The sequence below is a fragment of the Oncorhynchus masou genome, chromosome 32, assembly GCF_036934945.1.
Source record: "Oncorhynchus masou masou isolate Uvic2021 chromosome 32, UVic_Omas_1.1, whole genome shotgun sequence".
In the NCBI taxonomy this organism is placed as follows: Eukaryota; Metazoa; Chordata; class Actinopteri; order Salmoniformes; family Salmonidae; genus Oncorhynchus; species Oncorhynchus masou.
Window position 1 is genome coordinate 4,849,550 of NC_088243.1, and position 25,893 is coordinate 4,875,442.

Below are 25,893 nucleotides of genomic sequence, written 5' to 3' on the forward strand. Positions count from 1 at the left end.
TATGACCTTCAGAGTAGACGATTGCAGGGCATCTGGACATCTGAAAAGGACCTATAGACGTGCACTACATAGGTAATAAGGTGCCATTTGGGACGGGACGGAACCTACCCCCCCCACGTTCTGCTTCAATGTACCTGGGTCTGACTCCATGCCAGGACTCGTACTGCCCAGCTCCTCGGAGAGCGAGGGTTTGAGACAGGGCTGAGGGGTTCGGCCCAAGTCGTGGTACTCCTGCAGTTCTGCTTGAAGCTCGTCAATACGATCCTGTAGCTCCTGTCTCAAAACACATCCACAATAAAAATCTGTCAAAATAAATATTATTATTGTTATTTTTTAATAAATAGGCAACCTACCTCTGAAGTAGTATGTTTACAGTTAGTTGATGGATTGACAATAGTTTTAATGATTAATTGATGGATTGGTTCCAGTGAGACCTATTACCCGCCCCTGCCTTGGCGTGCCCCGGCGTGCCCCTGCCTCGGCGTGCTCCGGCTTGCCCCTGCTTACCCGGCACTGTTCTTCATAGCTGCTGCGGAGCCGTCCGAGACGCTCCTCCTGTAGGAAGAACTCTGCACTGCCCGGGTCCAGGTCCCCAAACTGAGGAAAACAGAACTTCTTACAGACAGAGTCTCATTCCATAAGGCAGAACTGAAAAATGTGTGAGATTACTATGGACATCTACTACAGTAACATGTATATTATTGAAATGGGGCCCTTTGCGACTGCTAGTCCCGAAAGCAGTTAATGTCAATACACAAAACTGCAGGAGAGAAAAGGTCTTTACCTTCTCCTTCAGGATGTTATCCAGGTTCTTCTGCAGTTCCCTGACTTGGCTTTCTGCCGTCAACAGTTTCTCAGTGCTGACCAGCAGCTCCATCTCCAGACACCTACTTTCCTGAAGTTAGAGAGAGGGTTAACCGTGAGGGTTAACCGTGAGGATTAACCGTGAGCCTTGAGCCGTGAGGGTTAACCGTGAGCCTTGAGCCGTGAGGGTTAACCGTGAGCCGTTAGGGTTAACCGTGAGGGTTAACCGTGAGCTGTGAGGGTTAACCGTGAGGGTTCAAATAAAATGTGTATATTTGTTGTCACATATTTAGCAAACAACAAGTGTAGACTAACAGTGAAATGCTTACTTACGGGTGCTTTGCCAACGATGGAAAGTTTTAAAAACAATGCCATGGCTATATACAGGAAGTACCAGCAAATGCCACGGCTATATACAGGAAGTACCAAGTAATGCCACGGCTATATACAGGAAGTACCAGCTAATGCCACGGCTATATACAGGAAGTACCAGCTAATGCCACGGCTATATACAGGAAGTACCAGCTAATGCCACGGCTATATACAGGAAGTACCAGCTAATGCCACGGCTATATACAGGAAGTACCAGCTCATGCCACGGCTATATACAGGAAGTACCAGCTCATGCCACGGGCTATATACAGGAAGTACCAGCTCATGCCACGGCTATATAAAAGTACCAGCTCATGCCATTATGGAAGTACCAGCTCATGCCACGGGCTATATACAGGAAGTACCAGCTCATGCCACGGGCTATATACAGGAAGTACCAGCTCATGCCACGGCTATATACAGGAAGTACCAGCTCATGCCACGGGCTATATACAGGAAGTACCAGCTCATGCCACGGGCTATATACAGGAAGTACCAGCTCATGCCACGGGCTATATACAGGAAGTACCAGCTCATGCCACGGCTATATACAGGAAGTACCAGCTCATGCCACGGCTATATACATGAAGTACCAGCTCATGCCACGGCTATATACAGGAAGTACCAGCTCATGCCACGGCTATATACAGGAAGTACCAGCTAATTCCACGGCTATATACAGGAAGTACCAGCTAATTCCACGGCTATATACAGGAAGTACCAGCACTGAGTTGTTGTGCGGTAATTGAGGTATACATGTACAGTTGAATTTTGAAGTTTACATACACTTAGGTTGGCGTCATTAAAACTGGTTTTTCAATCCATCCAAACACTATAGTTTTGGCAAGTCGGTTAGGACATCTACTTTGTGCATGAAAAGTAATTTTTCCAACAATTGTTTACAGACAGATTATTTAACTTATAATTCACTGTATCACAATTCCAGTGGGTCAGATGTTTACATACACCAAGTTAACTGTGGCTTTAAACAGCTTGGAAAATTCCAGAAAATGATGTCATGGCTTTAGAAGCTTCTGATAGGCCAATTGACGTCATTTGAGTCAATTGGAGGTGAACCTGTGGATGTACTTCAAGGCCTACCTTCACAATCAGTGACTCTTTTTGCTTGACATCATGGAAAAAACAAAAGAAATCAGCCAAAACCTCAAATGTATTTTTAGATTTCCACAAGTCTGGTTCATCCTTGGGAGCAGTTTCCAACCACCTGAAGGTACCACCATCTGTACAAACAATACTACGCAAGTATAAACACCATGGGACCACGCAGCAGTCATACCGCTCAGGAAGGAGACGCTCTGTCTCCTAGAGATGAATGTACTTTGATGCGAACAGTGCAAATCAATCTCAGAACAGCAAAGGACCTTGTGAAGATGCTGGAGGAAACAGGTACATAAGTATATATATCCACACAACCTGAAAGGCCGCTCAGCAAGAAAGAAGCCACTGCTCCAAAACTGCTGACTACGGTTTGCAACAGCACATGGGGACAAAGATGGTACTTTTTGGAGAAATGTCCTCTGGTCTGATGAAACAAAAATAGAACTGTTTGGCCATAATGACCATTGTTATGTTTGGACGAAAAAGGGGGAGATTTGCAAGCCAAAGAACACCATCCCATCCGTGAAGCATGGGGGTGGCAGCATCATGTTGTCGGGGTGCTTTGCTGCAGACGGGACTGGTGCACTTCACAAAATAGATAGCATCATGAGGGTGGAAAATTATGTGGATATATTTAAGCAACATCTCAAGACATCAGTCAGGAAGTTAAAGCTTGGTCGCAAATGGGTCTTCCAAATGGACAATGACCCCAAGCATACTTCCAAAGTTGAGGCAAAATGGCTTTAAGGACAACAAAGTTAAGGTATTGGAGTGGCCATCACAAAGCCCCGACCTCAATCTTATAGAACATTTGTGGGCAGAACTGAAAAAGCAAGGAGGCAAACAAACCTGACTCAGTTACACCAGTTCTGTCAGGAGGAATGGGCCAAAATTCACCCAACTTATTGTGGGAAGCTAATGGAAGGCTAACGCAAAAAAATTGACCCAAAGTTAAACAATTTAAAGGCAACGCTACCAAATACTAATTGAGTGTATGTAAACTTCTGACCTACTGGGAATGTGATGAAAGAAATAAAAGCTGAAATAATTCTCTCTACTATTATTCTGACATTTTCACATTCTTAAAATAAAGTGGGGATCCTCACTGAACTAAGACAGGGAATTTTTACTAGGATTAAATGTCAGGAATAGTGAAAAAAAGGAGTTTGAATGTATTTGGCTCAGGTGAGTGTAAACTTCTGACTTCAACTGTACATATAGGTAGGGGTGAAGTGACTGGGCAACAGGATAGACAGAGCAGCAGCAGCAACAACGTGTGGGTAAATGTGGCGTCTGTATGCATGCATAGGACATGTTACGTGGAGTGGGTGTATGTAGTGTGTGTCATTGTAGCAGTGTCATGGCTATAGTGTAGAAGGTGTTCAGGGTCCTGTTGGTTCCAGACAGTCTATTTATTGGGTGGCTGGAGTCTGAATTAGTTTTGTACCTTCCTCTGACACCCCCTGGTATAGAAGTCTTGGATGGCATGGGAACTTGGGCCCCAGTGATGTACTGGGCCATGATCACCATCGGTCGCGCCTTGCAGTGGGCTGCCTTTCAGTACCAGGCGGTGATGCAGCCAGTCAAGATGCTCTCAATGGTGCAGCTGTTGAACTCTATGAGGATTTAAGGGGCCGTGCAAAATCTTTTCAGCCTCCTGACGGGGAATAGGTGCTGTCGTGCTCTCATCACGAGTATGTTTGTGTGTTTGGACCATGATAGATCCTTATTGGATGTTAGTTACCGTGAGGGAGTGAGATGTGGTCTGTGTTAGTTACCGTGACAGTGAGCGAGTGTTAGGTTGTCTGTGTTAGTTACTGTGACCATGAGTGAGTGGTGGTCTGTGTTGGTTACCTTGACAGTAAGTGAGAGGTGGTCTCTGAGGAAGGTCTCGTCGTCTCTGATCTTCTCCATCTCTGCCTCCAGTTTCTCTTTCTGCTGCTGAATCTGGTCCATCTCTTTAATGAGCTCTGACCTGACAGACACCAGCTTCTCCCTGTGTTCCTGCTCCAGCTTCCTGCAGAACAAACACAGGGGGAGGGGAAAACATTAAATTTCATTTCGACTCCATTCCTTAGATTCATCCCAATTTATTTTGCTGTCATTTCTACCCCCTTTTCGTGATTACGATCTCGTCTCATCGCTGCAACTCGCCAACGGGCTCCGGAGAGGCGAAGGTCGAGTCATGCATCCTCCGAAACATAACACCCGCTCGCTTAACCCGGAAGCCAGATGCACCAAGGTTGTCGGAGGAAACACAGTTCAACTGATGACCGCTGTCAGCCTGCAAACCCCTCCCCTAACCCGGTCGACGCTGGGTCAATGGGACGTCCGGTAATGACGCCATAACACTGCGATGCAGTGCCTTAGACCGCTGTGCCACTCAAGAGGTCCCATTCGATTCAACTTTATGTACAAAATCTTAATTTATCCCCTCAGGGGAATTTAAGAAAGACATTGCCAGGTTACAAGTACCATACATACAATACAAATTAAAAACAACAGCCATCAATGAATGAATGGGTCGAAGAGGTCACGGAAACATTACCCCGAGGTTGAGATCACGGAAACATTACCCCGAGGTTGAGGTCACGGAAACATTACCCCAGGTTGAGGTCACGGAAACATTACCCCAGGTTGAGGTCACGGAAACATTACCTCAGGTTGAGGTCACGGAAACATTACCTCAGGTTGAGGTCACGGAAACATTACCTCAGGTTGAGGTCACGGAAACATTACCCCGAGGTTGAGGTCACGGAAACATTACCCCAGGTTGAGGTCACGGAAACATTACCCCAGGTTGAGGTCACGGAAACATTACCTGAGGTTGAGGTCATTCATGCGTTCGATGGCAGAGTGATGCTCGTCCACCTCAGCAGCCAGTTGGGTTTTTAACTTCTCGGCTTTGTCCAGGTCAGAGCGAATCTTCTCTTTCTCTCTGCGTTCGTGATCAACACGCTCGCTGGGGGGGGGGGAGACACGGTACAACCATTTAGAATGTTACAAAACCTAGTGTTACGTCATAACTGATCCCGAGGAAACGTTCTCCCTGAAAAACAAAAATCGGTAAGTTAATCAAAAGATCTAACTCCAACACTGATCTACTATTTTGAATGACATGAACCTAGGAGACAGATAAACTGTCTTTATATTCCACTCAGATTAGGAGCAGTGTAGATTTCTACTGGTCACAGTAAGCGTCTGATTATGGTGCATCTGTGTGGACATGTGTATTCCAGTATGTCTATTGTTTATAAGCAATAGGGCTGCAAAATTAACCATTAAAAATATTATTACTGCACTGTTGGAGCTGGGAACACAAGCATTTAGTTAGATACTACTGCACTGTTGGAGCTGGGGACACAAGCATTTAGTTAGATACTGCTGCACTGTTGGAGCTGGGAACACAAGCATTTAGTTAGATATTACTGTACTGTTGGAGCTAGGGGACACAAGCATTTAGTTAGATACTGCTGCACTGTTGGAGCTAGGAACACAAGCATTTAGTTAGATACTACTGCACTGTTGGAGCTGGGGACACAAGCATTTAGTTAGATACTGCTGCACTGTTGGAGCTAGGAACACAAGCATTTAGTTAGATACTACTGCACTGTTGGAGCTGGGAACACAAGCATTTAGTTAGATACTGCTACACTGTTGGAGCTGGGAACACAAGCATTTAGTTAGATACTGCTGCACTGTTGGAGCTGGGAACACAAGCATTTAGTTAGATACTACTGCACTGTTGGAGCTAGGAACACAAGCATTTAGTTAGATACTGCTGCACTGTTGGAGCTGGGAACACAAGCATTTAGTTAGATACTACTGCACTGTTGGAGCTAGGAACACAAGCATTTAGTTAGATACTACTGCACTGTTGGAGCTGGGAACACAAGCATTTAGTTAGATACTACTGCACTGTTGGAGCTGGGAACACAAGCATTTAGTTAGATACTACTGCACTGTTGGAGCTAGGGGACACAAGCATTTAGTTAGATACTGCTGCACTGTTGGAGCTGGGAACACAAGCATTTAGTTAGATACTGCTGCACTGTTGGAGCTGGGAACACAAGCATTTAGTTAGATACTACTGCACTGTTGGAGCTGGGAACACAAGCATTTAGTTAGATACTGCTACACTGTTGGAGCTGGGGACACAAGCATTTAGTTAGATACTGCTGCACTGTTGGAGCTGGGAACACAAGCATTTAGTTAGATACTGCTACACTGTTGGAGCTGGGAACACAAGCATTTAGTTAGATACTACTGCACTGTTGGAGCTGGGAACACAAGCATTTAGTTAGATACTACTGCACTGTTGGAGCTGGGAACACAAGCATTTAGTTAGATACTACTGCACTGTTGGAGCTGGGAACACAAGCATTTAGTTAGATACTACTGCACTGTTGGAGCTAGGGGACACAAGCATTTAGTTAGATACTGCTGCACTGTTGGAGCTGGGAACACAAGCATTTAGTTAGATACTGCTGCACTGTTGGAGCTGGGAACACAAGCATTTAGTTAGATACTGCTGCACTGTTGGAGCTGGGAACACAAGCATTTAGTTAGATACTACTACACTGTTGGAGCTGGGAACACAAGCATTTAGTTAGATACTACTACACTGTTGGAGCTGGGAACACAAGCATTTAGTTAGATACTACTACACTGTTGGAGCTGGGAACACAAGCATTTAGTTAGATACTACTGCACTGTTGGAGCTGGGAACACAAGCATTTAGTTAGATACTACTACACTGTTGGAGCCGGGAACACAAGCATTTAGTTAGATACTACTGCACTGTTGGAGCCAGGAGCACAAGCATTTAGTTAGATACTACTGCACTGTTGGAGCCAGGAGCACAAGCATTTAGTTAGATACTACTACACTGTTGGAGCTGGGAACACAAGCATTTAGTTAGATACTACTACACTGTTGGAGCTGGGAACACAAGCATTTAGTTAGATACTACTACACTGTTGGAGCTGGGAACACAAGCATTTAGTTAGATACTACTGCACTGTTGGAGCTGGGAACACAAGCATTTAGTTAGATACTACTGCACTGTTGGAGCCAGGAGCACAAGCATTTAGTTAGATACTACTGCACTGTTGGAGCCAGGAGCACAAGCATTTAGTTAGATACTACTACACTGTTGGAGCTGGGAACACAAGCATTTAGTTAGATACTACTACACTGTTGGAGCTGGGAACACAAGCATTTAGTTAGATACTACTGCACTGTTGGAGCTGGGAGCACAAGCATTTAGTTAGATACTACTGCACTGTTGGAGCTCGGAACACAAGCATTTAGTTAGATACTACTGCACTGTTGGAGCTGGGAACACAAGCATTTAGTTAGATACTACTGCACTGTTGGAGCTAGGGGACACAAGCATTTAGTTAGATACTGCTGCACTGTTGGAGCTGGGAACACAAGCATTTAGTTAGATATTACTGCACTGTTGGAGCTAGGGGACACAAGCATTTAGTTAGATACTACTGCACTGTTGGAGCTGGGAACACAAGCATTTAGTTAGATATTACTGCACTGTTGGAGCTGGGAACACAAGCATTTAGTTAGATACTACTGTTGGAGCCGGGAACACAAGCATTTAGTTAGATACTGCTGCACTGTTGGAGCTGGGAACACAAGCATTTAGTTAGATACTGCTGCACTGTTGGAGCTGGGGACACAAGCATTTAGTCAGATACTACTGCACTGTTGGAGCTAGGGGACACAAGCATTTAGTTAGATACTACTGCACTGTTGGAGCTGGGGACACAAGCATTTAGTTAGATACTACTGCACTGTTGGAGCTGGGGACACAAGCATTTAGTTAGATACTACTGCACTGTTGGAGCTGGGAACACAAGCATTTAGTTAGATACTACTGCACTGTTGGAGCTGGGAACACAAGCATTTCACTACACCTGCGATAACATCTGCAGAAATGTGTGTACGCGACCCATACACTTTGATTTGAAAATCCCGGTAGTTTTCCAAAATTGACAGGATTTCCAGAAATCGTTGGAGGAATTTAGATTTCCTGCCTTTTCCTGATTATGGGAATTTTCCAAATCGGCATTTCTGGAAAACCAGGACATTTTCGGGACGTTACTGGCATTTTGCAAACCTAAACACCAGTGTAAAAATCTCCTCATACTCACAGTACGTTTCTGATCTCAGCCTTAAAAGCTGGCCGGTACGTTTCTGATCTCAGCCTTAAAGCTAATCAGTAGGTATCTCCTCATACTCACAGTACGTTTCTGATCTCAGCCTTAAAGCTAACCAGTAGGTATCTCCTCATACTCACAGTACGTTTCTGATCTCAGCCTTAAAGCTGGCCAGTACGTTTCTGATCTCAGCCTTAAAAGCTGGCCAGTACGTTTCTGATCTCAGCCTTAAAGCTAATCAGTAGGTATCTCCTCATACTCACAGTAGGTATCTCCTCATACTCACAGTATGTTTCTGATCTCAGCCTTAAAGCTAATCAGTAGGTATCTCCTCATACTCACAGTAGGTATCTCCTCATACTCACAGTATGTTTCTGATCTCAGCCTTAAAGCTAATCAGTAGGTATCTCCTCATACTCACAGTAGGTATCTCCTCATACTCACAGTATGTTTCTGATCTCAGCCTTAAAGCTAATCAGTAGGTATCTCCTCATACTCACAGTAGGTATCTCCTCATACTCACAGTACGTTTCTGATCTCAGCCTTAAAGCTGGCCGGTACGTTTCTGATCTCAGCCTTAAAGCTGGCCAGTACGTTTCTGATCTCAGCCTTAAAAGCTGGCCGGTACGTTTCTGATCTCAGCCTTAAAGCTGGCCAGTACGTTTCTGATCTCAGCCTTAAAGCTAATCAGTAGGTATCTCCTCATACTCACAGTACGTTTCTGATCTCAGCCTTAAAGCTAATCAGTAGGTATCTCCTCATACTCACAGTAGGTATCTGATCTCAGCCTTAAAGCTAACCAGTAGGTATCTCCTCATACTCACAGTAGGTATCTGATCTCAGCCTTGAAGCTGGCCAGTGCAGCCTGGTGGATCCCATTCTTAGTGACGAGGAGCTCGTTCTCCAGAGCCACAGTCAGCTCCCTGAGGTTCACTTTTCCCTCAGGGTCAAACTCCAAGGCCTACAGAACATACATAACTCAGTGTCAACATATCAAGCCCTTGAAATAGGGGATAAAAATAAATACACTTAGGTGTACAAAAAAAAAAAAAACTCAAGTGTGAGAGTTACATTGTGTATTGGGATGGAGACTGGACACCATTATGTTCCAAACAGAGCATTATGGGTACTGCAGTATATCATACAGACCAGGAAACGGTAAACCTCGCCCATCCAGCTCTCCGGGTAGACTTAAGAAAACACTCAAAGTATCTGAACAGACTCTTTCAACAGAGGTCTGATAGGCTAAAAAAAAAAAAATGGTGTGACCTGCAGTATCTCAGGGCTGTTCTCGATGCCTTCCTCCATCCAGGCATCCAGGACATCCTCGGCAGGAGTGGACCCTGTCCCATCGTCCAGAGTAGAGAACAGACACATCCTGATGGAGCTGGTCATACAGCTGGTCCTACGACCCGTCTCATCAAACGGCTGTCAGGATGGACAGGGACAGAAGGGGAAGGTCAAATTGTCTAATAAATATATTGACGACTCGGTCATTTGTGTGTTCGTTCATGAGTGACTCAAAACAGGAAATTGTAATATTATTTCCTCCACAAAACATTTTTTTTTTCTTTGATTTTTTTTAAAATAGACAAATCCCCAAACTATGTTAACCAGAGGCAAGTGTATCTATATGGCTTTGATGGTACAGTAGCCATGTCAGGACACAACATGGCTTAGAAGGTGAGGCACGCCCTTATAAAAACATAATTTATTATACTGCAGATCCACGGTTAAAAACGGTGTGATGTTTCGGTCAGAGAAGTTCAGAACGGAGGCCACAACATGGGAATTAGACCTGAGATGTACCTGTACCTGTGAGGAGTGTAGTCTTTTGAGCTGCCTGTAAGGTGTGGAGGCAGACGGGGTGGGGGGCTTGGCTTGGTTCAGAACCCAGGAAGTAAACGCCTGAACGCTCATGACCTCATCACCACTAAGAACCTGGAGGACATCCTCCGTCACCTGGAAACAAAAATAAACAACCATCAGAAATATTTCCCAGCGTCAGACCTCCACTTGGGATATGTCCAAAATAGCACCCTATTCCATTAGAGAAAAGGATGCCATTTCATACCCTTTCCCCTGGGGCTCCACCATATTACTTATACCTTACAGATCTGCTAACATGGAAGGGTTTAGGGCAAAGAGGAAGGGGTCGAGGAGGAAGGGGTCGAGGAGGAAGGGGTCGAGGGCCAAGAGGAAGGGGTCGAGGAGGAAGGGGTCGAGGAGGAAGGGGTCGAGGGCCAAGAGGAAGGGGTCGAGGAGGAAGGGGTCGAGGAGGAAGGGGTCGAGGAGGAAGGGGTCTAGGAGGAAGGGGTCTAGGAGGAAGGGGTCTAGGAGGAAGGGGTCTAGGGCCAAGAGGAAGGGATCGAGGAGGAAGGGGTCGAGGAGGAAGGGGTCGAGGAGGAAGGGGTCTAGGGCCAAGAGGAAGGGATCGAGGAGGAAGGGGTCGAGGAGGAAGGGGTCGAGGAGGAAGGGGTCTAGGAGGAAGGGGTCTAGGAGGAAGGGGTCTAGGAGGAAGGGGTCTAGGGCCAAGAGGAAGGGATCGAGGAGGAAGGGGTCGAGGAGGAAGGGGTCGAGGAGGAAGGGGTCGAGGAGGAAGGGGTCGAGGAGGAAGGGGTCGAGGGCCAAGAGGAAGGGGTCTAGGAGGAAGGGGTCTAGGAGGAAGGGGTCTAGGAGGAAGGGGTCTAGGAGGAAGGGGTCTAGGAGGAAGGGGTCTAGGAGGAAGGGGTCTAGGAGGAAGGGGTCTAGGGCCAAGAGGGAGGGTTAGAGAGTGAATTGAGACCGCCAAAGCAAAACGTGTTAAATTCCCCATGTAATGCACTATAAGAAATGGGGGGCCATTTTGGACACACTATCCTCACCGCCAGGCCCAGATGGTCACAGAGAGCCAGTAGCTCATGGTGGCTGGCACATCCGTCCCAGGGCATAGCCAGCTCCTCACAGGCCTGTCGTAACCTCTCCTCCAGGCGATCTGACAGGGGCACTGTGGAGCCCCGCGGGGTGGAGGGGTCATCAGGGTTCCACAGGTGCAGCTGGCCTACAGACAGAGACAGATATTTTAAGATTGTTTTACTAAGGTCAGACTTGCCTTAAGACCTTGACTCCTGTAAGAAACAGAGGTCCTTGACAAAATGTCATCAGTCTCTCTCTTATGATCAGTGTTGTGGTCAATTTTACTTGAAATTGCAATTGACCCCAAACCTGACTTTCTGGGTATCTATTGAAGATAATAAGTATCACAGATTTCTACTCACCATCTGCCTCGTACTCGTCCGTACTGCTTTCATGAGCGTTCCAGCGCTGTGGAAGTAACATAACGTAACTCATTAACTCAGAAAAATCAACACAACTTAAAAACATGCAGACAAGACAACCCACTTTCTCATGTGCAGGTCAGGTTGAGACAAGATGGGTGGGGGTTGCAGCTGGGTGGGGTTAGGGTGTGTGTGTGTCCAACAAAAAGGACAACAGAGCTATTGTGACGACACGGACCTCTCTGAAGGTCAAAGGTGAGCCCAAAAATGGTGATCATATCAGAGAATTAAAGACAGAACGATCCATGTTGACAGAGCTGATTCAAACCCTCACTTCTCCAACTGTCTCTCTCTTTCAGGTCCTTTCAGTCATTCATTCTATTTGTACATCAAAAAGTTAAGACCTTAAATTGTATAAATAGCAGGACACTTTAAAGCAAAATCATTTAAATTGGTTGCTATAATACACATGATAAACAGAATAATAATTTCCTCGTTTCATAATTAGTGTCTGGTCCTAAGTGTCAGATAGGTTACCGGAGTATAGTGATCTGTTTCCTATTGTGCTGCAGCCCAGGCCAGTACACAAGGGTCTATTGTCTGGGAGGGAACCACAGTGAAGGAATTTAGAACAGATGGGTCTCTACAACTCTATATTCTATCACTCATTGTTCTTCTGTCAGAACCCCCCCCCCAAAAAAACTCCCAAATCAGGCAGAGCCCCCTGACCCGTCCTCTGGTGCACCAGGCTGGAGGATGCGGTAGCAGAGAGAACAGTCTATGACTAAGGGTGGCTGGACACCGGCAATTTCTTTCCTCTGACGTCACTTGGTAAAGAGGTCCTGGGTGGCAGGAAGCTTGGCCCCAGGGATGTACTGGGCTGCACCTCGATGGTGCAGCTATGGAACTTTTGAGGATCTGAGGGCCCATGCCAAATCTTTTCAGTCTTGAAGGCATGACAACACCTCTTCCCCCTCATGACTCATGTCTTAGTGTGTTTGGACCATGATAGTTTGTGGACACCAACTTGAAGCTCTCAACCCGCGCCACTACAGCCCCATCGATGAAAATGGGGCTTGCTCGGTCCTCCCTTTCCTGTAGTCCACGATCAGCTCCTTTGTCCTGATCACATTGAGGGAGAGGTTGGTGTCCCGTCTCATTGTTGTCAGTAATCAGGCCTACAACTGTTGCGTCTTCAGCAAACTTGATGGTGTTGGAGTTGTGTTTATCCACACAGTCATGGGTGAACAGGGAGTACAGGAGGGGACTAAGCACGCACCCCTGGGGAGCTCCAATGTTGAGGATCAGTGTGGCAGATGAGTTGCTGAACAGGGAGTACACAGGAGGGGACTACGCACACTTGTTGAGGATCAGCATGGTAGATGTGTTGTTGCCTACCCCTTACCACCTGGGGGTGCCAAGTCCAGGATCCAGTTTCAGAGGGAGGGGCTTAGTCCCAGGATCCTTAGCTTAGTGATGAGCTTTGTGGGCACTATGGTGTTGAACGCTGAGCTGTAACCAATGAACAGCATTTTCATGTAGGTGTTCCTCTTGTCCAGGTGGGAAAGGGCAGTGTGGAGTGCAATAGAGATTGTGTCATCTGCAGAGCTGTTGGTGCGGTATGCAGAGCTGTTGGTGCGGTATGCACCAACCCACTCCAAATTGGAGTGGGTCTAAGGGTTTCTGGGATGATGGTGTTGATGTGAACCATGACCAGCCTTTCAAAGCATTTCATGGCTACAGACGTGAGAGCTACGGGTCAGAAGTCATTTAGGCAGGGTACTTTAGTGTTCTTGGGCACAGGTACTATGGTGGTCATATTGGTATTACATACTCGGACAGGGAGAGGTTGAAAATGTCAGTGAAGACACTTGCTCATTGGTCAGCGCATGCTCGCAGTACACACATCCTGGTAATTTGTCTGGCCCTGCGGCTTTGTGAATGTTGACCTGTCTAAAGGTCTTACATCAGCGGTCATTCTCAATTGGCAAGTTTTTACCTCACGTTTCCTCGGTACGGTGGAGTCATGGTTCTCTGGCTCCTGCTGCCCTGTCGCCTCTGAGCTCAGCACCTCTGAGAAGTCTGCGATGGTCTCGATGAACTCTGGTGTAGAGCGCCGGCCATAGCGTTTACTACCCCGCACAAACTTAGCTTGGACTGGTGAGTCTGTTAAGGAGAAGATTAATAAAAATCAAAATTATAAAATGTAAAAAAAAAAAAACCTAGCGATTGTCACTTCTCCAGAATTAATTCGATAATAAAATAATTTGCGCTCAGTTGGATGATAATCCTGAATGGAAAACTGAGTAGTGTTAATTTTGGCAGCTATTTCATACTTCGTTTTAAACTTTAATCTGAGTCAGTTAATAACTAAACTATCAGATGACAAAAATACTGGACAAATTGTTTCCGTCATTTTAGAGCATTTTTCCCCTTACTTTCAACATGTGCACCTTCAGATTGCCTTGCCCAACTAGGCCTGCTATCCCCTCATATACAATGGCAGGCAACATTAATTAACCATTTAGGATAGAAAACCTATACCTTCATCATGTGCTCCTTCAGATTGCCTTGCCCAACTAGGCCTGCTATCCCCTTATATACCATGGCAGGCAACATTAATTAACCATATAGGATAGAAAACCTACAGCTTAAACAATTGAGCTCTGATTTTCTCCTCATCAGAAGTGTGTGTAACAAAATAACCGGAATTAGAAACAATTTAAGTGTCCTGGCTGCGCATCAGTTCAAAAAAAGAGAGAGACGAGTGATTGAAGTGACCAGGAGCTGTGTGTGCGGGAGAGAGCGCCAGATCAACCCAACCGCAGCGCAACAGAAAGACCTGTTTAAAAAAAAAAAAAAAAAAAAAAAAAAAAACGGCCAATGAGGATTAAATATTCTGCATGCATGCTTATGATTGGACAAAAGAGATAAAATAATAAAAACGCGCTTCATGTCAAATTGAACGTCCATTAGTCTCATGTAGATTATTCGAACTAAAATTATGTCATTTGTTTTTTTTTCCACGACGTCTCGTTATCGTTGATAGTTTGTCAGGAAAAATCAGTTAATATTGACGAAACACGAGGTGAATGTTCACTTTCATTCAGACGCCAACGGTGACTCACCAGAACGAACACGAGCTCAATTGACAGGAATTTGAAGCGCAGTCATATTTTTAAAGAGGAAGAGTGAATACCTGGTCCAAAACGTTGACAAGGACTGACTGACTGATGGCGAACTCTTTGGCACCGCCTTCAGAAAGTATTCACACCCCTGGACTTTTTCCACATGTTGTGTTACAGCTTGTATTTAAAATGGATTAAATTGAGATTTTGTATCCCTGGCCTACACACACACACCCCCTAATGTCAAAGTGGAATTGTGTTTTCAGAGTTTCTTTACAAATGAATTAAAATTCCAAAGCTGAAATGTCTTGAGTCAGGTCTTTATAACATACAGTGCCTTCAGAAGGTAGTCACACCCCTTGACTTTTCCCCACGTTATTGTTTTAAGGTGTCACAATACCCCATAAATGTCAAAAAGTGGAAGCATATTTTTTTTTTTACAATTTTACAAACTATTAAAAATGAAAAGTTGAAATGTCTTGAGTCAATAAGTATTCAAGCCCTTTGTTCTTATTCAAGCCTAAATACATTCAGGAGTAAACCTTTGTTGAACCAGTCAAATAATAAGTTGCAATAAATAGTGTTTAACATGATTAACTGACATTATCTGTAAAGTCCCTCAATTAAGCAGTGAAATTCAAACACAGATTCAACCACAAAGGAAGTTTTCCAATTACTCAATTCCAATTACTCAGTCAGTTGGTAGTTTATGACCCATGATGCATTTGGCTTTGCGCCTCAGTATGTTGGATCTACTACTGATGCCCGTCCTAGTTGGTATGGCATTGAACCCTCATCGTGGTTAGTTATGGTATAGAAATACAACTGTATTTGGTTATTGTGCCCCAGTTTGTTGGGTCTACTTTTATTTAACTAGTCAAGTCAGTTAAGAACAAATTCTTATTTTCAATGATGGCCTTGGAACAGTGGGTTAACTGCCTTGTTCAGGGGCAGAATGACAGATTTGTACCTTGTCAGCTCGGGGGTTTGAACTTGCAACCTTCCGGTTACTAGTCCAACGCTCTAACCACTAGGCTACGCTGCCGCCCCCGTCTAGCTGGCAAGTATTGTCAATAGTGTTCATTGCATTGCTACTCTTTACAGAAATAATCAAATCAGCTTGAAATGCCTCCACACGAGGCGGCGTCCTCGAAGTAGTAGCTTATCTAGCTAAGACATTAGGGGGGGGGGGGTGTTTTGGAGAGGAGGTGAATAACAGTAAAGGGGTTTATGAGTAGAAGGAGGAGGTAGCTGTACTGTTGATCATTGACGTCGGTCACATTTCACTCCTTCCTTACCTGGTTGTGGCGGTGCACATGTTGTCTCCTGACTGGACGTTGCTACTGCTGTCGTCGTTGACAACACCAGAATTAAAGCATTCTTGAACTGGTCAAAATCAACCTGAAACACAAACACACATCCGCAATGAAACGGTCTTCCTGAATGTAAGGACTACTAGTAGCAATGTCATAAGGGTCAAATCCTAAACGTTCACTTCAGTGGTTGAGTATTACTTAGTCGTGATGTCAACGGGACACCGACTATGTGAACATGTGACATAAGAGGAAGGTAAGATGAATCTCTAATGGCAACAAGATGGATGCTCAACAAATAGAAACTTTACTCAGATAGGAATTTCCAGACCATTAATTTATTAACATTGAATTGAACCCTGGATGACGTGTCTCGAGGGAGCTGTTCAACTGTTCTGTGATTATTATTATTCGACCATGCTGGTCATTTATGAACATTTGAACATCTTGGCCATGTTCTGTTATAATCTCCACCTGGCACAGCCAGAAGAGGACTGGCCACCCCACATAGCCTGGTTCCTCTCTAGGTTTCGGCATTTCTTGGGAGTTTTTCCTAGCCACCGTGCTTCTACACCTGCATTGCTTGCTGTTTGGGGTTTTTGGCTGGGTTTCTGTACAGCACTTGGAGTTATCAGCTGATGTAAGACGGGCTATATAAATACATTTGATTTGAGGAGTGGATGGGGGGGGAGGGGGGCGGAACTAGGGAGGACACATGTCTGAAGCAGCAGCTGCTGGCCCTGTGCCAATAGATATGGAGATTCTCTTTGTGCTCCGTTGCCGGGCGGGTGACTGCTGGCCGGGGGGTCCCTTCCTGGCTTTAATGTTGGGGGGGGGAATACCCTGGTCCTTTAATGTTGGGGGGGAATACCCTGGTCCTTTACTGTTGGGGGGGATACCCTGGTCCTTTATTGTTGGGGGGGGGAATACCCTGGTCCTTTATTGTTGGGGGGGGGAATACCCTGGTCCTTTATTGTTGGGGGGGGAATACCCTGGTCCTTTATTGTTGGGGGGGGGAATACCCTGGTCCTTTATTGTTGGGGGGGGGGAATACCCTGGTCCTTTATTGTTGGGGGGGGGGGGGGAATACCCTGGTCCTTTATTGTTGGGGGGGGAATACCCTGGTCCTTTATTGTTGGGGGGGGGAATACCCTGGTCCTTTATTGTTGGGGGGGGAATACCCTGGTCCTTTATTGTTGGGGGGGGGAATACCCTGGTCCTTTATTGTTGGGGGGGAATACCCTGGTCCTTTATTGTTGGGGGGGGATACCCTGGTCCTTTATTGTTGGGGGGGGAATACCCTTCCTTTATTGTTGGGGGGGGGGGAATACCCTGGTCCTTTATTGTTGGGGGGGGAATACCCTGGTCCTTTATTGTTGGGGGGGGAATACCCTGGTCCTTTATTGTTGGGGGGGGGGGAATACCCTGGTCCTTTATTGTTGGGGGGGGGGGAATACCCTGGTCCTTTATTGTTGGGGGGGGGGGGGAAATACCCTGGTCCTTTATTGTTGGGGGGGGGAAATACCCTTCCTTTATTGTTGGGGGGGGAATACCCTGGTCCTTTATTGTTGGGGGGGGAATACCCTGGTCCTTTATTGTTGGGGGGAATACCCTGGTCCTTTATTGTTGGGGGGGGAATACCCTGGTCCTTTATTGTTGGGGGGGGGAATACCCTGGTCCTTTATTGTTGGGGGGGGGGAATACCCTGGTCCTTTATTGTTGGGGGGGGGGAATACCCTGGTCCTTTATTGTTGGGGGGGGAATACCCTGGTCCTTTATTGTTGGGGGGGGAATACCCTGGTCCTTTATTGTTGGGGGGGGGGGAAATACCCTGGTCCTTTATTGTTGGGGGGGGGGAATACCCTGGTCCTTTATTGTTGGGGGGGGGGAATACCCTGGTCCTTTATTGTTGGGGGGGGAATACCCTGGTCCTTTATTGTTGGGGGGGAATACCCTGGTCCTTTATTGTTGGGGGGGGAATACCCTAGTCCTTTATTGTTGGGGGGATACCCTGGTCCTTTATTGTTGGGGGGATACCCTGGTCCTTTATTGTTGGGAGGGGGGGGGGGGAATACCCTGGTCCTTTATTGTTGGGGGGGGGGGGAATACCCTAGTCCTTTATTGTTGGGGGGATACCCTGGTCCTTTATTGTTGGGGGGGGGATACCCTGGTCCTTTATTGTGGGGGGGGGGGGGGGGATACCCTGGTCCTTTATTGTTGGGGGGGAATACCCTGGTCCTTTATTGTTGGGCGGGGGGGATACCCTGGTCCTTTATTGTTGGGCGGGGGGGCTGGATCCACCCACAGGTTTATTTTGATGGATCCACCCACAGATGCATACACGCTTCTGGGTTTGAAGGCCAGATGTTGTTGAGCCGATACAGTACATGCAGTAAAGTACCATTCAAATAATTGGAGGAATAATCACGAAGGCTTGTTTTATTTTGATCAGACATGAAGAATATGCGATAAAAAAAATAAAATAATAATAATAATAACTAAAAAGCCATTTATCTAGATTTAAAGGCCCAGTGTCATCAAAAACTTGATTTCCCTGTGTTTTGTATGCATTTCCATACTATGTTGGAATAATATGACAATAACAGCTATTTTTCCCCCATCCCAAATCCTAGACAGGCTAGCAAATGTATTGTTTGAAAAATGTCTCTTTGCTAAGATTGAAAACAATCTAAAAATCGCAGTAAAGTATTTAATTGTTACCCAGAAATGAAAAACAGCTGCATGAGATCTTGGCCTTCTTACTTCAGCCTTAAAGCAAGACGGCCATTTTCCTCATCAAGCACCCTCTCAAAACTGACACACTTCAATTGAGAATGTTGATTGGCCTGGTTGTCATGACAACAGACACCTGGGATGAGGAGGTCAATGACAGGGTCTAATTTCTAAAACAGGACAGCTAACAAAGCACAAGAAGACTGGCCCTGGCTGGCTACCTGGCTGGCTACCTGGCTGGCTACCTGGCTGGCTGGCTGGCTGAACAAAGACCTGAGAGCTGGAGGCAGAATAAAGGAGGTCAGAGCTGCTCTCTGACGGCAGAATAGAGCCTGTACCCCACTAAAAACAAGAGATAAATAAAACTAATTCTTATGCCCCTTATGTACTTTAGGCTTGTGATTCTACAGAGTCAAAAAATAAACACTGTGTCTACCTCACTCTCCATCCAACAGGTAGATTACCCTGAGCTGTGGCTGGTGCAGGGGGCTGACCAGTAAAACACTAACTAAGGGCTGAGAAGGTTCTGTTCATGAGTGAACACAATAGTGTTTATTGGACACTTCGTGGTAGTACCTCCTTGTTTCAGTCCGTTTTCTTCAGTTTGGTGCCTAATGAACAGGCCCAGGTATCGGGGCTTACCCTGTCAGTGAGTGGGTCCTGGTTCTGCAGCAGGGCATGGAGCAGTGTTGGGGTGGAATCCTCCAGGTGCAGGGCCTGGCACAGGCTGGATAGCTCCTCGGGGCACAGCAACCCAGCTCCACTGGCGTCAAAACTCTCAAAGACCTCCTTCAGACGCTCCTCGTACTGATCCTGCTGGCCGTCATCCATCCCATAGGACAGCACCCTGCCCTGGACAGACAGGTAAAGATAGAGACAGGGTTAGAACAAACAGCACCCTGCCCTGGACACAAAGACTGCTACTACGTTGATCTTATTTCCAGACGACCAGGGCTGTTCCAAACAGCAGCCCCCCCTCCACCAGGACTAAAAACAGAATCCCCCTCCCCCAAGTCCAAACAGAACCCCCCCCCCCAAGTCCAAACAGAACCTGCTTCTAGGATGTTGATCTACTGCCACTACACAGCGTCATCATGTGGTTGAGAGGAAAGTTATCCAATCAGCCTTACTGGATGACAAAACCAGGGCTGCAACCCATATTACATCCTATTCAATACACAAGTATATATTTTTTAAACCTGCATATTTAGTTAATATTGCCTGCTAACATGATTTTCTTTTAACTAGGGAAACTGTCACTTCTCTTGCGTTCTGTGCAAGCAGAGTCAGGTAATATGCAACAGTTTGGGCCTCCAGAATTTTCCGTAATTATGACATAACATTGTACAACCTTCAATGTAACAGCAATATTTAGACTTATTGATGCCACCCCTTAGATAAAATACTGAACGGTTCCGTATTTCACTGAAATAAACGTTTTGTTTTCGAAATGATCGTTTCTGGATTCGACCATATTAATGACCAAAGGCTCGTATTTCTGTGTGTTATTATGTTATAATTATGTCTATGATTTGATAGAGCAGTCTGAGCGGTGGTAGGCAGCAGCAGGCTCGTAAGCATTCATTCAAACAGCACTGTACTGCGTTTGCCAGCAGCTCTTCGCTGTGCTTCAAGCATTGACTTCAAGTCTATCAACTCCCGAGATTAGGCTGGTGTACCGATGTGAAATGGCTAGCTAGTTAGTGGGGTGGCGCTAATAGCATTTCAAACGTCCCTCTTTCTGAGACTTGGAGTGGTTGTTCCCCTTGCTCTGCATGGGTAACGCTGCTTTGAGGGTGGCTGTTGTCGATGTGCTCCTGGTTCGAGCCCAGGTAGGGGCGAGGAGAGGGACAGAAGCTATACTGTTACACTTGCAATACTAAAGTGCCTATAAGAACATCCAATAGTCAAAAGGTATGTGAAATACAAATGGTAGAGGGAAATAGTCCTATAATTTCTATAATAACTACAACCTAAAAAACTTTATACCTGGGAATTTTGAAGACTCATGTTAACAAGGAACCACCAGAGTTCATATGTTCTCATGTTCTAAGCAAGGAACTGAAACGTTAGCTTTCTTACATAGCACATATTGCACTTTTACTTTCTTCTCCAACACTTCGTTTCTGCATTATTTCAACAAGTTTCATTATTTATTTGAGGCTAAATTGATTATTGATGTATTATATTAATGATTGTTGTAATTATCATTATTACAAATAAATAAAAATTGGCAGATTAATCGGTATCGTCGTTGAAAAATCATAATCTGTCGACCTCTAGTACAAACCATTACGATCACCTTCCTAATATTGAGTTGCACACCGTTTTGCCCTCAGAACAGCCTCAATTAGTCTGGGAACGGACTCTACAAGGTATCGAGAGCGTTCCACAGGGATGCTGGTCCATGTTGACTCCAATGCTTCCCACAGTTGTGTCAAGTTGTCTGGATGGTTTTTGGGTGGGTGGACCATTCTTGATACAAACGGGAAATGGTTGGCGTGGAAAAACCCAGCAGCGTTGCAGTTCTTAACACACTAATACCGGTGCGCCTGGCCCCTACCACCATACCCTGTTTAAAAGGCACTTCAATACTTTGTCTTGCCCCTCTACTCAATTGTCTCAAGGCTTTAAAAGTATTATTGAACCCGTCTCCTTCCCTTCATCTAATGTCTGAAGTGGGTTTAACAAGTGACATCAATAAGGGATCAGAGCTTTCACCGGGGTTCACCTGGGTTCAGCTGGATAGTTTGTGGAAAGAGCAGGTGTTCCACTGTATTTTTAAAATTAATTTATGAGAACGAACAATCACCAAATTAAAAAGCTAAGCTCGTCAGGGAAAATGTAATTCCAAAAACAATGAATTTAGCAGAACATAGCATTAGCCATGGGGGGAAAAAAAAGAATAGAAATGTCCTTTAAAATAGCAACATTCTCTCAGCTCCACGGAGAAAATTGTAGAATTGCAGTAAATTGGCTTAAAAATATACATTCTCTACACAGCCAATATGGGGCCACCTGCCATGACCACCATCTAAGGCCCTTTTTGTATCCAGGAAAAAAAACTGGCCCACACTCGATGGGGTTCGACAGGACCAACGGCAGACCGGCCCACGCTCCATGGGGGTTTGACAGGACCAATGGCAGAGACCGGCCCACGCTCCATGGGGTTCGACAGGACCAATGGCAGACCGGCCCACGCTCCATGGGGTTCGACAGGACCAATGGCAGACCGGCCCACGCTCCATGGGGTTCGACAGGACCAATGGCAGACCGGCCCACGCTCCATGGAGTTCGACAGGACCAATGGCAGACCGGCCCACGCTCCATGGGGGTTTGACAGGACCAATGGCAGAGACCGGCCCACGCTCCATGGGGTTCGACAGGACCAATGGCAGACCGGCCCACGCTCCATGGGGTTCGACAGGACCAATGGCAGACCGGCCCACGCTCCATGGGGTTCGACAGGACCAATAGCAGACCGGCCCACGCTCCATGGGGTTCGACAGGACCAATGGCAGACCGGCCCACGCTCCATGGGGTTCGACAGGACCAATGGCAGAGACCGGCCCACGCTCCATGGGGTTCGACAGGACCAATGGCAGACCGGCCCACGCTCCATGGGGTTTGACAGGACCAATAGCAGACCGGCCCACGCTCCATGGGGTTCGACAGGACCAATGGCAGACCGGCCCACGCTCCATGGGGTTCGACAGGACCAATGGCAGAGACCGGCCCACGCTCCATGGGGTTCGACAGGACCAATGGCAGACCGGCCCACGCTCCATGGGGTTCGACAGGACCAATGGCAGACCGGCCCACGCTCCATGGGGTTTGACAGGACCAATAGCAGACCGGCCCACGCTCCATGGGGGTTTGACAGGACCAATAGCAGACCGGCCCACGCTCGATGGGGGTTCGACAGGAACAATAGCAGACCGGCCCACGCTCCATGGGGGTTCGACAGGACCAACGACAGACCGGCCCACGCTCCATGGGGGTTTGACTGGACCAATGGCAGACCGGCCCACGCTCGATGGGGGTTTGACTGGACCAACGACAGAAACATGGTCAGTGATCCTGCAGAGGGGCAATGCCTCGCTGAGGGAGGACACCTATTGGTATATTTAAAAAAGCAGACATTAAATAACCCTTTGAGCATGATGGTTATTAATTACACTTTGAATGATGTATCAATACACCCAGTCACTACAAAGATACAGGCGTCCTTCCTAACTCAGTTGCTGAAGAGGAAGGAAACCACTCAGGGGTTTCACCATGAGGCCAATGGTGACTTTAAAACAGTTACAGAGTTTAATGGCTGTGATGGGAGAAAACTGAGGATGGATCAACACGTTACTCCACAATACTAACCTAAATGGCAGAGGGGAAAGAATGAAGCCCATACAGAATAACAAATATTCCTAAAGATGCTTCTTGTTTGCAACAAGGCACTAAAGTCAGACTGAAAATCAATTGGAAAAGCGATTACACTTTTGTCCTGAATATAAAGTGTTATGTTCGGGGAAAATACAATTCAACACATTGCTGAGTACCACTCTCCATATTTTCAAGTATAGTGGTGGCTGCATAATGTTATGGGCATGCTAGTAATTGTTAAGTACAGGGGAGTTTTTCAGGATAAAAAAATTAACAGAATGGAGCTAAGCACAGGCAAAGTCCTAGTGGAAAACCTGGTTCAATCTGCTTTACACCAGACACTGGGAGATGTATTCACCTTTCAGCAGGACAATAACCTACAACACAAGGCCAAATCTGCACTGGTTGCTTACCAAGACAGTGAACCGTCCTGAGTGGCTGAGATAAATCTACTTGAAAATCTAAGGCAAAACTATGGTAAGACCTGACAATGGTTGTCTAGCAATGATGAATAACCAATTTGACAGAGCTAGACATTTTTAAAGAATAAAAATAGGCAAATGTTGCACAATCCAGGTGTGGAAAGCGCTTGGGGATTTACCCAGAAAGACTCTGCTTGTAATCGCTGCCAAAAGGTGCTTCTACAAAAGTATTTCATTGTCAATACATGTTTCACTGTCATTATAGAATATTGTGTGTAGATGGGTGAGGAAAAAAAATTAAACTAAATCTGTTCCATCAATTTTTTAATTAAGGCTCTAACAACAAAAATGTGGAATAAATCAAGGGCTATGAATACTTTCTGAAAACACCGTGGGTCAAAAGTACTGGTCAAGGTGCCATTTCTGAAGCACTACTTTTGACCAGGGCCCATAGGGCATAGTATACAAATTTTAAAACTTTATTTAAAAAAAACATGTTATTTCATCTGTATTAGGATTATGCTCAGACAGCTTTAAATGAAGTCAAGTTATACAATAATAAAATCAAAAATGAATCTGATTTTTAACAGATGTCTCTATAACAATACAGATAATTGACTAATGTCACAAAAATCTGACCAAGTCCATTTCAATCATGTCAGACAAAGGAAGGAAAGCATCACACACACGGTGTAGATAGACTCCCACCATAACCAGCTGCTCGTTGTCATAGTGACGACATTATGGTACTTCATATAAAGTCTGCATTAGCCAGGTGTCCCCTCCTCCTAGACCGGGGCAACCCACCCATTCAAATCAAGACAATGGGCTGTCCAAACCCATAGTCAGTATTCAGCTTGTGCAAGTCTCAGTAGCGAATCTCATTCAAGTGAACCATGCTGTCAGCCTTAGATTAGCATTACGGTCAGAAGACCGCTCATTAATCCCATACCCCAGCTACCCCCATAACATCACAGTAAAAACACAAGACAAAGACCAGGGGCCTGTATCCACGAAGTGTCCCAGAGTAAGAGTGCTGATCTAGGATCTGTCCATATACCCCCATTCATTCTGATCTAGAATCTGTCCATATACCCCCATTCATTCTGATCTAGGATCTGTCCATATACCCCCATTCATTCTGATCTAGGATCTGTCCATATACCCCCATTCATTCTGATCTAGGATCTGTCCATATACCCCCATTCATTCTGATCTAGAATCTGTCCATATACCCCCATTCATTCTGATCTAGAATCTGTCCATATACCCCCATTCATTCATTTTGATCTAGAATCTGTCCATATACCCTCATTCATTCTGATCTAGGATCTGTCCATATAACCTCATTCATTATGATCTAAAAGGCTAAACTGATCCTAGATCAGCACTTCTACTCTGACACTTTGTGGATACGGACCCAGACTTGACACTTTCCTTCTCAATGGACTCCTTTACAACCTCAACAACTACTGTCTTTAGATTTTTCTAGTAGGCACCAAGAGGTCAGTAAAATAGACTTGTAGCTCAATAAGGTCCTTGTTGGATCCCTGCAGGGGGTCATTGTGACTGTAGATTGCCAGAATCAGGACCAAGGCAGAGCAGACTGGAGCAGAGGAAATCATAAGACAAGAGGTTAATCTCCCTTGCAGGGAGGGCTACAAAGCCCTCAAGCTGAAACAGGAATCACCCGTTGTAAGTACTGTTCAACATTGGTCTGACCTTTCAGAATCTGTGCTTCAGGTCTGTTTTGATCAAGCAGACTGGGAAAGGTTCCGAGAATAGTTTTGACGTATACACTGACTGGTTTATCTGAGGATGTTGTTACTACTATGACGATTAGAACTCATGAAAACCAACATAAAAAACGTGGGTAGATGCCGATATTCGCGAAAAACTGAAAGTGCAAACCACAGCATTTAACCAGGGTGACTAGGAACATGGACATGTACAAGCAGACAAGCTATGACCTCCGTAAAGCAATCAAAGGCAAAACGAGTCGCAGTTCAACGACTCAGACACGACTTCAGACTAGGGCTGTCTGACCAAAAGTCGCCTGTTCCATCAACCAAATCGATTCCTCAAAATTTGTTAAATGTGTTTTTCCATATATAGGCACCTGTTTTAATAAAAACAACTTTATGTATTGAGATTGTCTGATGCTTTAAGCTTAATGTTTGATGCCTCAA

The 25,893-nt window shown here is 45.7% G+C and overlaps 1 protein-coding gene across 1 annotated transcript in view; it reads right to left on the reverse strand.

Annotated features, from left to right (window-relative positions):
• Positions 1-25,893, reverse strand: part of LOC135525491 (ninein-like) — a 56,247-nt gene that overhangs the window by 21,434 nt on the left and 8,920 nt on the right. The window contains exons 2-14 of the mRNA XM_064953163.1: positions 19,545-19,754; positions 16,155-16,257; positions 13,728-13,894; positions 11,729-11,774; positions 11,336-11,511; positions 10,287-10,433; positions 9,741-9,899; positions 9,296-9,432; positions 5,117-5,257; positions 4,150-4,312; positions 785-895; positions 508-597; positions 135-273 (exon numbers count right to left, since the gene is read on the reverse strand). Of these exons, the coding sequence (XP_064809235.1) occupies positions 135-273; positions 508-597; positions 785-895; positions 4,150-4,312; positions 5,117-5,257; positions 9,296-9,432; positions 9,741-9,899; positions 10,287-10,433; positions 11,336-11,511; positions 11,729-11,774; positions 13,728-13,894; positions 16,155-16,257; positions 19,545-19,733 (1,768 nt within the window). The 5' untranslated portion in view covers positions 19,734-19,754. The remainder of the gene's footprint in view (positions 1-134; positions 274-507; positions 598-784; positions 896-4,149; positions 4,313-5,116; positions 5,258-9,295; positions 9,433-9,740; positions 9,900-10,286; positions 10,434-11,335; positions 11,512-11,728; positions 11,775-13,727; positions 13,895-16,154; positions 16,258-19,544; positions 19,755-25,893) is intronic.